This window comes from Lissotriton vulgaris, chromosome 8 (genome assembly GCF_964263255.1).
Source record: "Lissotriton vulgaris chromosome 8, aLisVul1.2, whole genome shotgun sequence".
Taxonomy (NCBI): domain Eukaryota; kingdom Metazoa; phylum Chordata; class Amphibia; order Caudata; family Salamandridae; genus Lissotriton; species Lissotriton vulgaris.
This window is the reverse complement of record NC_141696.1, coordinates 1,303,950,252-1,303,968,315: the sequence shown is the minus strand read 5'-3', so window position 1 is coordinate 1,303,968,315 and position 18,064 is coordinate 1,303,950,252. Positions and strand designations below refer to the sequence as shown.

The following is an 18,064-nucleotide window of genomic DNA, read 5'->3' as shown; positions in this document are numbered from 1 at the left end:
AGTCCAGCCGACGACGATGCCCTCCTCTCTCCTTAGACGCAGGACGGGCGATAGGTCCGCGCCGGTCAGCGCTCCGTGCCTCCACAGCCAGTACAGGTGGGACCCCAGCTCACTATCGGCAGCACATATAGTTAGGGCCAGGAGATGAAGAGGCGTTTCAAATGAAAACCACAAGTACCTTCACTCCACATGGACACTGCCCCTCAGCCGCGCCCGCTCCTCCGCTCCGGGAGGCCCCATCGTCGCCTCCTGCAGGGCCAGGTTTCTCCGTCAACATCATGAGCATGGGGGCGCTGTGCGCGCCCCCCTCCCCCCAGCACAGCGGGGGAATAACCCCTGCAGCGAAGGGGTTAAGGCCTGATTTAGATCTCGTCTGATGTGTTAACCAGTCACAACAGTGACAGATCTCCTTCATACCAAAATATAAATCCCATTATATCCTATGGGATCTATATTTTTGCGGACAGGATATCCGTCACAGTTGTGACAGAGTAACCAGTCAGCCGATATCTAAACCAGGCCCTTAATATTGATAATTAGCTGTCAAATATTTCCTCAAGCTGGTTAAAAACGTTTAAACGTAAATAACCCACACACAACAATTGGAGAAATAATTAGTCTTAACAAAGATTCACAGTATATTATAGCTCAGTCTATGGCGAGACAAGGAAATCTTAAGAAAGGTTTGATAAATATGTGAAATGAGCAGCAAGGAACTAGGGTTTGTGGATTCATAGTCACTTTGTGACTATGAATCCACAAACCCTAGTTCCTTGCTGCTCATTTCACATATTTATCAAACCAAACCATATAAAGGTGTTAAATATCACTAGTTTGTGAGATTTAACACATTTATATGGTTGCTTTTCATTGCCCTTTGCCTGTTTGTTTGTCTTCTGTTCTTTGGGGGAGGAAGTTGTTTGCCACAATTTAATTTGTAGATTGCATATCTGTTTTCCAGGTTGTTTCAGGATACAAGATGTCGTGATTCTTCTGGTATGCTGAAATCTCTAGCCGTGAAGCTTCAACAAAAGGCATTTGATAATGTTTACCTCAAAGTTCAAGAAGGAATGAGATATATGGTAAGAGATTCTTTATTTTCAGGAAAATGTCATGAGACTCTGGTTACCTTGTGGTTTTTTGGTGCCTCAGTAGGCTAAGCAAATAGCAGATATTAGGGAACAGGGATATGATTTTGAAGACAGAAAGTCTCATACTCTTTCTTCCTTATCCATGTCTTAGGTAGTTTAGTTCCAGGACAAGTCGCTTAGGATGTGTATATTTATATAAAGATGGTTTCCATTCACCTAGCTCTGATTAAAAAGGCTAGGTTCTTTATTAACTCCCTAACAAGTAAATGTCAAAATGTCTAGAGGGGCAGAGGTGACCCTGCTGGAGAGCATAAGTGACTGAGAAGCAGCGGAAAGGGTTCTGCTTTGAGTTGCTAGTCTTCAGTCAAATATTTACATTGATGGCATGTGTGTTATATTTGCATATGTTGCAAACTTGCAGTGCAATGCCTGATTTATTTTTTTATTTTTATTTTTACTTTATTTATTTTTTTACATTCCCTGCATCTTATATTGTATAAAGTGATTAGGACGGGGTAATAGCAACTTAATAGAGATAGTAGCTTCTTTAGAGTATCAGTAAAAAAGAGGGAGGTTGTACAGATGTAGGATTGATGTTGCTGAGTATGGTTAGGGGATTGCACTCCTCCCCCCTTGGTGGGGAGGGATCCAGCATGTATGCCCTGGAGTCTCAGCGACCCAGCTAAGAGAGTCCACCGTGACAAGGGAATCACACAAAATGGAATGCTGGGAATGATCCCTTTACCGCGGGGAGCCGTCTCTCACCCAGCCGAACCTCAGACACAGTTACTTCCTCGTCTCCTCGCTGTGTCTCCTACCCCCCCTCCCCTTCCCTCTTTCATTCTTTGCTTGCCTCCCCCATTCCTTTCCTCTCTCCCCTGAATCTCTCTCCCCCCTACTTGCTCTGTTTTTCCTTTTGCCAATTCTCTGCTTAATTTCCCTCACTGTCGCACTTTTACATTACCGCCTTACCCTCTACACGCCTTGAACCAACAGATGTAACTTGTAATTGACGTACCTTCTGTAACAATGTGTAACTTGTAACCTATGTAACTCGTCTCATGTAAAGCACTCTGATATCTCCGGGTCTAGCCAGCGCTATATAAAACTCAAGTAAAATACAAAATAAAATTGTTGTAAGTGATGGGTTTTTATTGTACTTTCATGGTGGGAATGTCTGGCTCCACATATAGCGTTTTTCCCCCCTGGAGTTCTCTCACAGTGGCGGGAATTTTTTACTGACTTTAGGTTCTAAAATCTCATCTTTATTTTAGTTACATTTAATTGAGTTTGAGTAAATATTTCTAGGAATGCAGTTTATTGTCCAGTTGTTTTTTTTCGTTTTTTAAATGTCCACTTTTTGCTGGTTAGCATGTTTTGTTCTGCACTCCAGTCTCTTTTGTAGCAAAGCCCCCTGGCTAATGCAAAATAATTTAAGAGTGCTGGTATGTGTTCACCATAAAAAGGATTTATATACAGAAGTTTTCTGTGCTGATGGAAACTTTATCTCCCATGGCACACTTCGTTTTGCTCCTTGTACTTTTGTGCCGGAAGAGCGTGGCTCCACATACAGCGCTCTTTTCCCCACAGTGCTGTCACGCCAGCAAGGCTTATTTTGCATAAAGTTTATGTTTTAAAATACTTTCCCACCTCTATTTAAGTTGAATTTAATTTCTCAGTAGATCTTCCAGGAAGGGAACCACTCTGGGCTGGAGAGAGCATTTTGGCCTGTGCTTCACTTTGTTTTGTAAATAAAAAGTACACAGTACTCTCTCTCCACATTATAACCAAATTGCTCTATTTATTCTCAAAATAGGTGTAAAGTAGCATATATAGTTAAAATAGTTCAGACTGCGCAGTGCTCAATGGTGCAGTGATGTGTAACATTAACAATGATACATATACACAATCGGGATGTCTCACAAATGTCATATAAATCAGCAGTTCAAGATGTATTCCTTGATTACTTCCTTCAACGGTTCGACTATTCTACAATCTTTATTAGAATGTCAACGTTTCAAACCTATATGCAGTTTACGTGGGTCTCTTCAGGACATAAGTGTGCTGATGCTGGAGTGTGAGCTTCCAGCACTGCAGAAGGTCTTTTGCAGAAGGATTGGGATTCTATAACTCACACGTTATTCACAAAAACAAATTAGGATCCAGAGCATAACTATCTGTGACCACCCCCAGCACATGAACGATGTACACTGCTTGAAGGTGTTGTCCCAGTTCGTCTCATCTTTTTTGGGGAATTTCTAGCACCTCATCCTCGCAATTTCTACAGTTTTATTGATAAAGGCGAGTCAACCCGAATGACACTGCTGCCTCTTTGTTGATGCCTAGGCACACTTAGTTTAAATCAGCTAGTGGTTGGTTGACCTCATCATGTAATAAACTTACCGACATCCATTAGGACCAGTCAGGTTTCGTTCTTAAACCTTAGCTCAGCCCTGGGTAGCTGTGGCTCTGAGCAGACACGCTTACATAAAAGAACAAGCATAACGCATTTGCCTGGAGTGCCAGGGAGCACACTAACCAATATGAATGATGCTCACGGGAAGACAGCAGTGCAGGGTGGGAGTCATAGTTGTTGTTTGAGGCCTTATAGCCGGGAGCTGGGGACGGGGGGTATATGTACGGTGCATGGAGCATAGCTGAAGGGGCTACAGTGAACTTCCAAGCTGCAACGTGCAGATGGGGCATGACAAGGACATTGCCAACATCAGCAGGTCCGTCAAAGGGTGGCATTATCTGCCCAAGACCAATGTGCACTGCTATTTCACAGATGTATGTTGTATGCAAAATAAACGGAAATAAAGTTTGTTTAAAAGAAAAAGCATAAAGCATTTGAACAGCACCACAACAACTGAAGGCGAAAAAACGAGATCCTCAAGAATCCGACACCAATTTATGCACTTTTAAACAGCAAAATAAAGAAGATCCACTGGAGGGTTCTTGAGATAAAGAATTTACAAGGTAGGATGGAAATCACAACTTTTTACTTTACCACGAAGAGACGTTAATAAATTTACTTAATTTGACACTTGGGTATCTAGAAGGTTATTTAGAGTTACTTTAGGCAGGAAGTCAATTAAGGGGCCCAGCAAGGTCCACAGAAATGGTTACCTCATCACGAAAAGCAGTTTCCAATCCAGTTCCAGTGGTCCTTTGCCATTGAGTTCTATTGGACTGATATTAATATAAGCGAAACATGACTCTGAAGATGCCTTTGTGGTCGACGGGGTATTCCTATGGCTACTCCTTCATTCATGGGCTTGGCAAGGATATCCTAGCAACAGGATTTGACTTCCCTCAAAGTCCACTTCTGCTCAGCAGAATTTCAGCTCCCACTGGGCTACCAATCGTCTGGTACAGCGGTTCCAGTGATTCCCTTCTTTTGGTGTTACCTTGCCCTCTGGGTGACCAAGCTGCACTCCGATGCTTCTTCCAGGACCTGCAGACTCCGGGGTTATTTTTGAGCGTCAACCACCTGTCCTTTAGGCTGTACAAGGGCAAGAAGTTATGATCCGAAGATTTTGGCTACTAACTCACCAGCCAGGCTACCATTAGCTTTTTGTGGCCCTGTGCTGTGAACAGGTCGTTAGTCAACTGGCCCTTGGACTCTCTTGCTTCTGGATGGGCTCCAGAGTCGACTTCTCCATGAGCAGGACACAGTGCGCACCATCCATTCCTGTGCCAGCCCAAGGTGCAGCAGGTGCAGTCCAACTTAGGGGCAGCCTCTCTTCTCCTGGTTTTTCGTTCAGCAGGGCAGTCTTTTTTCGGCCCTGTTCTCCAGTCCAATCAGATCTGAGTTCTCTGTGCCTGTCGTGCCCTTTTTTTGCACAGAAAATGCCCTCAGGGATGCCACAGCCAGTAGCCAAAGTGTTGCCAGGATCCCTCCCTCCTGATGACTACTTCTGTGAAGTGTGGCATCTAGCTTTTCCAGAAGGCTCCATTCTGCCCATTTCCAACAAAGCAGAACCCCTCTTTGTGTGCAGAGCTCCTTAGCCCAACCCAGAGGTGTGGCTACCAGGGGGGAGGGGGGCGTGGGAGGGGCTACAGGCCCCTAAAAAACTATTTGCCAATGGTTGTTCCACTTCTTTCCCAAGTGCCATCCTGTCTACCTAAACAATAGAGCAACCCCTCTCCCAAGTGTTTGCCCTTTGCCCATGAAAGGCAGCTTCCTCTTTGAAGCTGGCCTTTTGGGCCATCACTTCTTGTGGATTTCCACCGGGAGAGGTAACACCTTTCCCCATTGTACACTTGTGTTGTGTACTTTCGTGGGAGTCGTTTACATATTGCGTAAGGAGGGCCGAAAGCAGTATTGGGGACCAAACCCGTGTGCAACAATCAACAGGAACAGGAGACTGTGAGCAACAAAGTTGCAACTTTGTAAAAATTGCACACAGCGTCAAGTTAAAATCAAATTCGACTTGGGCATTAAGTCGGGCTTAATGTAATGATTTGTTTGTTACATTGGAGCATCAACTTTGGTCGCCCCTCCCAGGAATTAGGATAAGTGAGAGGTCAGTGTCTAACCCTGTAGTCGCCAATGGGGCTACCAGTTCCTTTCACAGTTTCGTGTTTTTACTACCAGAATATGTAAAAGACATGTTGTGACTTACATGTACTAACAAGCATTTGCAAAGCTGTAGGTCTCGCATTTGCGCGAGTTTGAGCTATTGACATTGCAAATGACAATGTCTTTTATTTTTGTTTTCGTTTTTAAAACATAAATAAAATGAATTGCCATTTACAGTGCCAATAGCTTAAACTCGAGTAAATGCGAGACCTATTGCATTGCAACTGCTTGTTTTCTGTGGTGCCCAGGTCCATATTCTGTTCTAGTGCGAACCCGGGCACTTAATACTAATGTCAATTATTTTACAGGATGTATGTTTGCCTGTCTGAATTCAACACGTAAGTCAATGTATGCATTGTTTACAGTTTGTGTCTAACTTCAAAACATTTGATAGAACTAATGCAGTGGTATAGTTTGCGTGTGTGTGTGTTAGGTTGCACCATGTACATGATAAACATCTTGCATTGGTTTGAGGCTGTCTACATGAGCCTTTAGCACATCATACATGCAGTGCAGTATTTATAGGTTATGTTCGGGTGTCTTGCTGCATTGTGCATGTGATGCCAAAATGGAGATAAAGGTGTGCCTGGTGCAAGCAGAGCTGAGAGTAAATTATATTATCCATTGGAAAGGGCTTTGCATATGAAGGGACTGTGTGATGCATATGGAACATTCCTCCTTCCATTATGTAAGGATAACTGCTAGATCAGTCTAGGCGCAAACAGTACACCCTGTTTCTTTGCTGCCACTTTTGGGCCATTCTGGCATTATAATCGTATGAAAAGTCCTACTAAAGCGATGATAACCTGAATCCAACAGGACTGTCTTAAGGTACTTATTATTTAGTTAGAAAGGATCAAAGGAAGAAATTAAACCTGGTTGCTTATTTATCCTGTTCATTTGCAAGCCTGTTTCGAATTTCATGAAATGTTCTGTTGACATTGTTACATTTGTATTTTCTTCTGTTTTTGAAGAAGTCTCAAGGTGGTGCAATTTCGGAGGATTTCCCAGATGAAGAGTGCAATAGAAAAGCTACTTTGTTGATGTTGGTATCTGCGATTATGTGTTGCAGTCCCATTTGTGAAAAGCAAGCCCTGTTTGCTATTTGTCAGTCAGTCAAGGAAAACGGACTCGACACTCAACTCATCAAAAAGGCAAGTATCTTTTCGTTATGCAGTTTGCTGCAATGTCTTTTGATGTAGGAGTTTCAAAATGTATGCTGATTCCTGTTTTATATCCTCTGTTTTGAAAATTATACAGAGATAAGAAAAATATTGCTTGTCTTGTTGTGAGGGGCTGACAAATTAGGCATTCATCAAACAAGCTACAGAAATTCTTAAGCCCTTTAGGTTGAGTGCTCCTTTTTCATGATGCTTGCTTCCATGCACATACAAACACTATTACTTCTGGTAAGAGTAAGGCAGACATATTTTGATTTACAATATGATTTAGTAATCATTTGGCTGATTACATGTCATTGGCAATTTATAGGAATAGTGTTCCACCTAATGATGGAACTGGATGAATTGTATGAGTAGCATGAAGTCAGCTAGGCCATACAATCAGCATATAGAATGTTGCTCAGATCTGTCTGTTTCTCCCCCCAATATTGGACACTGGACCTGATCCTTAGTTGTTTTTAGGCATTATACTTCCCTTGTTATTGGTATGCAGGAAATTCCTCCAGTTCCCTGAATTATATTTCATTAACACACTTTGTTATTGCTTTATCACTGGGCTTTAGCTTATGATTTTGTGTTTTTTTTACATTTGTTAAATGTACTGTGCTCAGTACATTTCCCAGGTAAGCCTCAGCCTGTACATTAGTCTGCAGCAACTACCAAGGCCAGCTTTCATCACCCTCCCTCAATGACAATGAAAACCTATAACTGGGGTCTTCCACTACGCTGCACCAGGTCAAAAAGTTCCACATAACCGTCCTCCGACTCTCTGGCACATCCTCCGACTCAAAAGAGCCAAGAGGCCATCCATCTGTGTAGTTCACATCTCCACATAGTTCTGGAGCTCTGCTACCACCTTTGTCTATGTTTTTACCGATTTTACAAACGTGTTTTTCTTGACTGTGAACAGGGATGGTTCTTCCTAGAGCTACAGGGTTTAGGTACTGCTGTGCATTGTAGGAAGCAGATGTCAGTTTCACAAAGTCTGCCTCTTGATTTCTAGGATCTAAACCATACTCAAAGGCCTGCAACACATGCTCCCGGAGTCATCCGAATGTGATCAGGAAGCTCAAAGCCAAGCAATAAGTTGATGAGCATAGGAAGCTGAGCTGGTCCTTTTTGAGGTCTCAAGCCTATTCATACAGCTGATACTGATAGTTGTCTTTGAGTGAGTCCAAGGCAAAATCAAAAGATGAGTCTCAGTGAAAGCATAAGAAAGCCATGTGGGGCTTGAAACCCTTTTATTTCATTTCCATACCCTTTTATGTCATTTCCACACCAGGGAGAAGACAGCACAAAAAGGATACGATTCTGGTGGCATCACACAATGTCAAAGCACCTTGAATTTCCAAGACCATTGTTGACTTTGTAGTAGATTGTTGGCTTTAGGGAGTAATTATTGCAATTATTATTGACCGCTCCTGGGTCCCTCTGTTCTCAAAAACCCACAGGGTCCCTCAGTTGGACTTCTGCCAGCAGTTCCTTCCCCCGGTACCGTTCAGTCTAATTTAGCACCAGGCTGCACCTTGACACCTTTGCAGCAGGCTCTGCCAATATTGTTGCTTAGGCACAAAAGCTCTAGCTGGTCACAAACCATCTGGCATGCTCCCAGAACATGAGAGCTAATATTCATCAAAGTGCCAACAGGGAGTAGTGCCTACACCTAAAGGTGGAAGAGATAATCTTTGTCCTCTGATCCCCACACCACTAGTAAATGTATTTGCTACACAAGTAAATGCATATTACTCATAGTTCTGTGTCCTCCAGGTTCCGTTGCAGGAACCCAGGGTATTTTTCTCTGCACTAAGCATTTCCCTCAATACCTTTGATTCGTCGAGGGGTGAACTAGCTACGCCAAGACCGCACCCAAGTCATTCTTATTGCCTCAGATTGGCTTAAAAGGGTATGCAGACTTTCTGCGCCTATCTCAGTTTTCCCCCATTCATCTGCCACCTAGAATGGAACTCCTCTCACAGTCAAAGGTACAGGTACTTCAACCTAACGTCCAGAGTCTCCACCTTCCTTCCTGGAGATTGAGCAGGAGCACCAGAGCTCATTTAATCTCCTGGTGGAGATGGTAGATGTTCTCTTTTTGGCATGGCTGTCCTTTGTGAAGTCTGTTTACGTTGGATGGCGGAACCGATTTGGAATGCAAGGATGCATTGATCTCATGATGACACATATTTCTGATGTGCTTTTGTTGGCCAAGCAAGGTTGTGCAGTAGGCACAGTTCTGTAGTAGGGGATCTCTGTGTATAGCCCTAATCTAGTGAATAGTCCCGCTCATATGCGGGGACCCCGGAGCAATCAAAAATAATCTCTTAAACGGTCTTCTGTGCAGTCCTGCATAGACACTTAAGAGAGAATTAAAGACAAATAATGCAGCCTATACATGCAAGGCTACACTGTCCAGTACTTCAACTAGAAATGCAAAATATATTTCACCAATATCATATTCAGTATAGTCTGCCAAGTTTCACCCATAGAGAAACGTCCCTCTTCACAAAATCCTTGGAATGATAGAGAGGAAGGGATGGACAGACAAGCCCCCATAGGCTGCCATTATGTGGCTTTAAAAGGGATACCGTGCCTATAAGGAAACTTTCCAGAACTATCGGTATCCCAGAATGCACAGCAACCCCCTCCACTTTCAGTTCTTTTTTCCGGCTCCTGCTAGCAGGACCCTGGAGCATTGAGCTGTTCCCTGTTTGGGTGTTTTATCTAATTTTTTGCACTTTTCAAGTGTTTAGAGTGTTTCACTCGACGTGTTTTTGTTCCTTCTTCCCTTTGCTGGAGTTTTCTCGTGAGTTTGGCCACTCTTTTGTCAGATATGCCTTCCTTATTTGACAAATGCCCTGAGTGTGCCAGGAAGAAGGCCAAATCTGATCCACACAGGGTGTGTATCCTGTGTCTCCCTTCTTCTCATGTCACTGCGGACTGTGAGATCTGCCAGCAGTTCTCAAACAGGACCCTGAAGGACAAGGAGAAGACTCTGCTCCAAGGACTGGGGCAAAGAAGACAGCATGGTCAAGGTGGGTCTGGGCATGGAGAGGCCTCTTCCTCTGCCTGTACTTCGGCCTCTGGGGGCTCCCCAGGAAGGAGAAGGCTAGAAAACGGCCCAGGTCTCCGTCGACTTCGAAAGCTTCGACGTCGAGAGGGATGACCACCATCTGCTCCCCGTCTCCCCAGGGCTCTGGGTCGAAGCAACATCGCCGTCGAGGTGAGTGACGTCGAGATCTCGGATGAGGTCGACGTCAAGGACCGCTTCGTCGTCGAGACACCATCGACGTCGTGTAGGGTCTGGAAGGCACCTGCGCTAGTCGTCGAGGCGACACCGCCGTTCGGCGTCCTCTCGACGTTCGCCGTCGAGACGAAGATCTTCAAAAAGAGGAAGATCATAAACGTCGAGAAAAGGATCATCGACGTCGAGAAAACGATCGACGCCGAGACGCTCGACGTCGAAGAAGAGGTCAGCGTCGAGAAGGAGAAAATCGACGTCTAGGGGGCGTTCTAAGACCGGGACGGAGTCCCAGGGCTCTGTAGTCAGCCTTTCCTCGGCTTCCACGAGCCCATGGTCGCGGTGGCGCCGTCGCTCGTCCAGGAAGAGGTCGGCCTCTAGGTCACCACCATCAAGGCCGGCGCAGAAAAGGAGGAGAGTGGTAGAGTCTCCGGGCTCGGAGTACTCCTAGGCCTTTTCGCCTTCACGGCACAGGACGCCTACGCCTCCCCCGTTGCCCAAGGACCCTCCTCCGCGTAATCCTACGCCACCTCCGCCTCCTCCCCCTCCTCATAAACCACCTCCTCCTCCACCGCCACCTCCGCCAAGGTCTCTCTTTGCCTCATCTCCCGACACCACCTTCGGGGCTTCCACGTCCTATGCTCCCTCCTTCACGGCCAGTGGACAAACCGAGGCCAAGGAGGTCGAGATCTCGCTCCAGGCGGAGCAACAGTCGGTCTTCCACATGGTCCAGACGGCGCCACAGGAGGGACCAGTCTAGGTCACGCCACACAGAATCATCCAGTGCCCGGGACTATTCGCCTACATTGTCGGACTCCCCTCGGACGAGGGTGTCTCCAGTAGATGACATAGTCTCCTTCCAAGAGGTGTTGTTACGTTGGGCGGCGAAACTGGGCATTACACTCACGGTGCCCACGCCATCGACCTCAGTCATCTTCGAGACCCTGCATAAGAAACTGCTGTCTCGCCCCTTGTTGCCCTTGGTGCCAGGGCTGGAAGAACCTGCATTGGAGCTCTTCCTCAACCCCTGTCTCTACAAAATCGGCACCTTCCAGGATTCAAAAGAAATACAAGGCCTTGGACTCCGACCCGGCGTTCCTTCGCTCGGACCCTGTACCGGACTCGGTGATAGTGACGGCGGCGAGAAAACAACACTCTACCACCCATCGTCGACGGTGTCTCCCGACAAGGAAAGCCGCTTGATGGACTCGGCCGGCAGGAAAGTCTGCAGTACGGCCTCCACTTCTATGAAGGCCCCAAGTGCCTCGGCTCTGTTGGGCCGTTAGGACCGGGCCTTATGGGAGTCCATGCAGCAGTTCCTGGAACACCTTCCCAAGGACAGAAGGGAGGATTTCCAAGAGATCATTAATGAGGGGATGATGGTCTCCAACCAGGTGATAAGCTCAGCGGCAGATTCCTCACTCTTGGCAGCCCACGGGTACTGCCATGGGATCAACCTGCGATGCCACGCCTGGCTGCATCTAACGTCACTAAAGCCAGAGGCGCTGCAGAGGGTCGCCAACCTACCGTTTTCAGGAGCGACCCTGTTCGGCAGACATGCGGATGAGGAGATGGCCCGCATGAAGGCGGAGGCTGAAACCCTGACGGCTGTCGGGTTGGAGAAGACGAAGGAACAGAGGAAGACCTTCCGCCCGTTCCAAAGGCGTTACAGTGCGCAGGGCAGAGGGCAAGGTCGGCAGGCTGGACAGCAGCAACAGCAGCAGCAGCAGTACCAGCGGCGGCCATTCCAAAAGCGCCAGAGGGGCAGAGGTGGTTAGCAGTCCTCCTCCGCGACAAGGGCCCGGCCTGGTCTAAAACCGGAGGTGCTACTTCTCGCTTGTCCGTTGCCCGCTCCGGTGGGGGGAAGCATACAAAATTACTTGGCAGAGTGGAGAAAAATTACTCGGGACAAGTGGGTGTTGGATATTGTTTGCAATGGATACAGTTTTCGTTTTCTCAGCCCGCCTCCATTGATTCTACCGGTTTGCTCGCAGTTCCAACTGAAAAGAAAAAGGGCGATAGAAGACGTCCCTCTGTCTTAAATGGGAAAGTGTCTTTACTCACTCTTCTTTCTGGTTCGCAAGAAAGACCAGAACGAGTTCAGGCCCATTCTGGATTTGCAACAAGAAAACAAATGGATTCGCAGGGAGGAGTTTTGCATGCTGTCTTTGCACCAGATTTACCCTCCGCTGCAAAGGGGAGACTGGCTTTGCGCGATAGATCTGCAGGATGCGTACTTCCTTGTGCCCATTGCACGGAAACACCGGAGGTTCCTTTGCTTCTAGGTCGGCGCCAATCACTATCAATACTCCGTACTACGGTTTGGACTGAAGTCTGCGTCCAGGACTTTTTCATAGTGCATGGTAGTGGTGGCGGCACACCTGAGAAAGAACAAGGTGTTTGTTTACCCGTACCTGGACGACTGGTTGATCAAAGCCTCCACCTTCCAGGAAGCACAATTGCACTTCAGCAGGACGGCCGTTCTGTTGAACCAGCTGGGGTTGCACAAAAACATGTCCAAGTCTGTCCCGACTCCGGTCCAGTGCCTACAGTACTTGGGAGCCTCCATCAAAACGCTGTCAGCAAGCGTGTCTCCTTCGGAGGAGAGACGCTTATCGATACTTCGGAAGGCTCAAGCTCTCATGGCTGTTCCATCTACGACAGTGAGGACGGTGTCTTCTCTACTGGGGTTGATGGCTTCTTGTATCTTCCTCACTCCACATGCACGCCTACACATGCGGCCACTGCAGGAATGTCTGGAGGATCAGTGGGACCAGAGGCGAGGGGACTGAGAGGACAGGATACGACTATCTCTGCACGCTCAGCAGTCCCCGAGATGGTGGTGTTCAGCAGAGAACCTCCTCAAGGGGGTTCCGTTCCACAAGCACATTCCCACTCAAACTAATGTGACGGATGCTTCTCTCCACGGCTGGGGAGCTCATTCCGGACAGTTACAGATCCAAGGAACGTGGTCCCTGACGGAGTCCACGTTCCACATCAATTTCCTGGAACTCAGAGCTGTTCACTTGGCACTGAAGGCCTTTCATCCGTCCTTCCAGACCAACTCTCTGCTTGTACAGACGGACACGATGTATTACCTCAACAAGCAGGGGGCTCGATATTGCACACACTGTCACAGAAAGCGCAGGTGATCTGGCACTGGCTGCTAGCCAGAGGACTGACGATAACAGCTTCCCATCTGCCAGGTGTGCAGAATGCTCAGGCGGACACACTCAGCAGACTGATCCAGGAAAAGCACGAGTGGGTCATAAACAACGAGGTGCTCGGAGACATCTTCGCCAGGTGGGGCACTCCAGACGTGGATCTGTTCGCCACCGCCAAAAACAGAAAATGCTGAGACTTCGCATCCAGGTATTACCAGCGGGGGACTTTTGGGAATGTGTTATGGATCAACTGGTCGAACAGCTTTCTGTACGCTTTTCCGCCCATTCCCCTGATTCCGGCGGTGCTCATCAAGCTATCCCAATCCAGGGCGCGGATGATACTCATTGCTCCGGAATGGCCCAGACAGTGGTGGTTCACGGACCTGCTTCACTGGTCTCTCCTTCCTCACATACGGCTGCCGTGCCGGCCGGACCTTCTTACGAAGTTCGGGGGGCATGTGGTGCACCCCAACCTCTCGTCTTTGAGTTTGGCGGCTTGGCTCCTGAGATAGTGCAATATGGCCATTTGAATGTATCTGAAGATTGTATGGACATACTGAAGGAGGCTAAGCGCCCTTGCACTAGGACTTCCAATGCTTACAAGTGGAAGAGGTTCTGCATCTGGTGCACGTCCAAGAACTATGATCCGACGACATGCAAGGAAGATGTGGAGAAGTGTGGCTCACTGGTTAGAGGAGGCAGACCTGGAAGCAGAGGTCAGCCCGGGACCAGGGTTCAATTCCCGGCTCGGCGGGGTCTTGAGTCCTAAAAATGTCCATGGACTCGACAATTCTCGCCCCGGTGCCTACTCGATACACGGGTTCACACTCTGCGACTCTGGGCAATAGCTTGCTTAATCTCCACAACGGCCCCTCGCGGCGGGATGCCTGGCTTTCACCTTGCGGATACCCTGCCAGGGTTATCTCACAGGGGAATACCAGGACGGGTTCCTTAGAAACCGCTCGGTGATTTGCGCTATATAAATTCCTGTACATTTACATTTTACAGATGTCATCTTTTCATACCTCTTGCATTTGGCGCAGTCTGGCCTTAATTTTCATTCTATTAAGGTTCATCTCGCTGCGCTGACTTCCTACAGGAAATGCCCGTCACAGACATCCTTCTTCCAGATTCCTGTGATAAAGGATTTTTTGGAATACTTGAAGAAAGTATTTCCTCCTGTTCGGCTTCCTTCGCCTTTGTGGGAACTGAATGTGGTGCTGTCCAGGTTGATAAAGGAGCCTTTTGAACCTATTCATAAGGCTTCGCTGCAGCACTTGTCCTGGAAGGCGGCGTTCCTCGTGGCCATTACATCGGCCCGCAGGGTGAGTGAACTTCAGGCATTGTGTTGCCAGGAACCTTATACTGTATTTCATGCTGCTAAGGTTGTGATGCGTACTCACCCTAAGTTCCTTCCCAAGGTGATTTCTGATTTTCATGTGAACCAGACTATAACTTTACCTAAGTTTTTTCAGAATCCTTCCACTCCAGCGGAAAGGTCTCTTCATTCCCTGGATGTCTGAAGGGTGTGTCTTGCTACCTCTAAACAGTCCATCTTTAGGTGGATTGTGTCCTGTATCCAGTTATGTTATCAAAAGGCTAATAAGACCTTAGTGGGTAAGCCTAAGGCTCATTCCACCAGGGGCAAAGCGGCTACAACTGCGTTGCTCCGTAATGTTCCCATTGCAAACATCTGCAGGGCTGCCACATGGAAGTCTGTCCATACCTTTGCGAAGCACTACTGCCTGGACTCTGATGCCATAGCAGATGCTCAGGTTGGGCAGGCTTCGTTACGAAAAAGGTGAATCCTTTTCCCAAGTGGAAATTGGCTTTCAATAAAAGGGCCCCACCTATCATTCTGACCACCCACACCTTCAAATCATTCTCTATATCGTCTAGAAACTCTGCTGCATTCAATTGCGAAGGCCCATGTTTCCATGTGAATGTTAACCCTTTTGTTTCATTAGATGGTGCAACTTGCTGCTGTAGTAGACTAACTAAATTCCATGCCATCCCTAAAAACACACAATGTTTGGGAACATAAGATTTGCAGAAAATATTCTAATATGTATTTTCAGCATCCCCACTTTGACCTGTTGTTGCATCCTACATAAACAGTTCCAGAAAATCTTTTCACTTTATTTCCTTTTCTAGACAATCATGTTATCTTCTGTTTCATTCTATCTGGTGTAATTGTCTCAATTGGCCCAGATGTGTGTCAGTGTTTTAGTGGACTGATTAGATAGGGTTAGTTTGCTCATGCGCAGGGTAGGGGTGGGAAGACGAGAAACCTGAATTCTGCTATGCTAATGGCATTTTCTAAGAAATTGGATTATTAGTTGGGGTGGTTGACGACTCACCTCAAATAACATGAGCTCAACTCCCTAGTAGCTATGGCAAAGAGAAGATAGGCTTAACTTAGGGCAATGTGTAAAGTATTTAAGTAGCACCACCATAGTTAAGTCAAAACATAAATCAATAAAAATCGCAAAGGGAATTAGAAAACAAAAGTGAAACAAAATGACAACATTCCAATATGGAGAACCAGGAATATGATTCAAAGGTTTTTAGTAGATAAGAGAGGCACAAAAACACAAAGCACTGATGATAGTCAATGGTCGTGATGGACTAGAACATGGGCGCAATCTGTGGCTGACCGAGATGGAGCATGGGTCAGATACATCGACCAGCTTGGTCTTGGACAATATGTTGCCTTCTGACTTAGTCTTTTATGTCCCAATCCACCAAAAAAGTATACTTCTAAAGACCCCCAGGATCTCAGGGGAGTCACTTATAGACTCTGTGTCAAGGAGAGGCAAACAGCAGGGTCAAGTTCAGGTCCAGTTGCCACCGTTCATCTGGGTATTTCCAGGAAAAGTACTCATGTAGCTTGTTGTACCGCACTAGCCTAAACCAGTGGGCAGCCGTTCGACTCTTGAGGTCCACTTCTTTGTCCCTGGTACAATAGGGAGCAGGTCAAGACCGTCAGACTCTTCTTAGGCCACACACAGCAGGTCAAGCCCTCTTTTGTAAAAACTGTAATTACTAAAAGGGGAAGGTGAAAACATATAAGACAGCCTATTAAAAAAAACGAATCTCACCCTCACTATGCCAGCAGGCTTCAACAGAGGTGCCCACACATCATCCAGGGCACCTTATGGGTAGTCCCTGGGCCAGGCCGGTCATAAATCTCCAGCGTTGCACCCCACTTCTTTATGCGCACTGACTTGTGGGCCACAATTTGTCGAGGGTGGGGTTCAGTACTGCACCCTCCATCTGCCAGACGATCCCCATACTGCTCCATCGATGCCGGAACGGCCGGCAGGTCCACGTCACACTTCCTGGGTCCCACCCTCAGGCTCACCGAGACACTTGTGGTCTCTGGGCCTCCAAGGGCTGCATCGGGCTCAAGATAGCGCATGCAGTATCTGTACGTCGCAGCTGTTCTTTAGCCTCCTCAATGCATCGGACGGCCCCCAGCCGTCTGACGTCACGGTGCTTCTGTGTCTCTGACGTCCGGGGGCTGTCCGAACTGCGCATGCGTCTAATTCCACCACACCACGGCGGAATTTGTGCCGCGTCGAAGAGGTTAGTCCAGCGGGTGGCTCATTCTAACGCCGCTTATTTACTGCGCCTCAGCTCGTGATTCCGTGAGCTCCAGCCGGCATTTGTAATGCGACAGGAGGGTTTATGCACGACGGTCCCGGAGCGTCAGAGTCAGGCTGCCATCTTGGTCGCCGGCTCAGCCACACCCCCCGCCCCACACGCTTCAAAGTTAGAGAGCTTTGTAATTGTCTTTGATTAGATTAAGATCTGGATAATTTCAGAATGAGGTGTATGCAAAACAACACTCCCAGGCACACAGACAAGATACTGGCACAAATATATCTAAAAAATGGATGGTTTCCTGTCGACGCGTTTCGACACAAACACTGTGTCTTCATCAGGACTTTACCATCGTGATAATGTGAAAGAGATTATAAGCATATTTTACTAATAGATCTTTTCATATTTTCACAGTTCTAGAAAAACTAGTTAACATTTACCATAACTTATTAACGTTTGCCACACCTTTCTTTTGCCAGTTAATTATACAAAAATTATAATGTACCGCTTCATATTCTGTAATAGAACCTAATATCAAAACCTATGTACTCTTGTTTACCTTTGATAGATCACAGATGCATTTATTTCATGGTTATAAAGATTTATGGAAACCATCCATTTTTTAGATATATTTCTTCTCTTTTTTAATGTGAAAACATATGTATTGATACAATGTTATTTTATTAAGTCTTATCAAAGGACTGATGAATTCTATCACTTCTTTTTATCATATTGAATTAAAATGTACTTTCTTAATTTGAACTAGTTGTCTATCATTGTTTGCCACCTATATTGTGCCAGTATCTTGTCTGTGTGCCTGGGAGTGTTGTTTTGCATACATTGTTTACCCTGTCCCAGGATCTTTATCCATATCAGGGGGTCCTTGTTTCAAACACAGTCATTTCAGAATGAGTACATTCTGTTGTTGCTTTTACACAAAGGTTCTTGTAGGTGTATTAAAATATGTAGTTATGTTCCAACCACCTTTGAAGATAGCCACCCTTAGGTGATCCATCAAGGGTTCAAAGTTGAGTGCACAATAAAGTCCATAGTAGCTCTGAATGCAGCTGTCAGAATACCGGAATAGATGCGGAAGCCATCACTGAGCATAAAGACATTTTCTACATTAGGGTTGCAGGGACGAGAACACTACGGCAATGATCAGATCTGAAAGAAACAGGTTAGTATTAGATTCCTTA

General features: G+C 46.5%; 1 protein-coding gene across 1 annotated transcript in view; it reads left to right on the top strand.

Moving 5' to 3' along the window:
• ATM (ATM serine/threonine kinase) overlaps positions 1-18,064 on the top strand; it is a 1,399,724-nt gene that overhangs the window by 583,061 nt on the left and 798,599 nt on the right. Inside the window, exons 23-24 of the mRNA XM_086935231.1 lie at positions 962-1,082; positions 6,651-6,830. Of these exons, the coding sequence (XP_086791357.1) occupies positions 962-1,082; positions 6,651-6,830 (301 nt within the window). The remainder of the gene's footprint in view (positions 1-961; positions 1,083-6,650; positions 6,831-18,064) is intronic.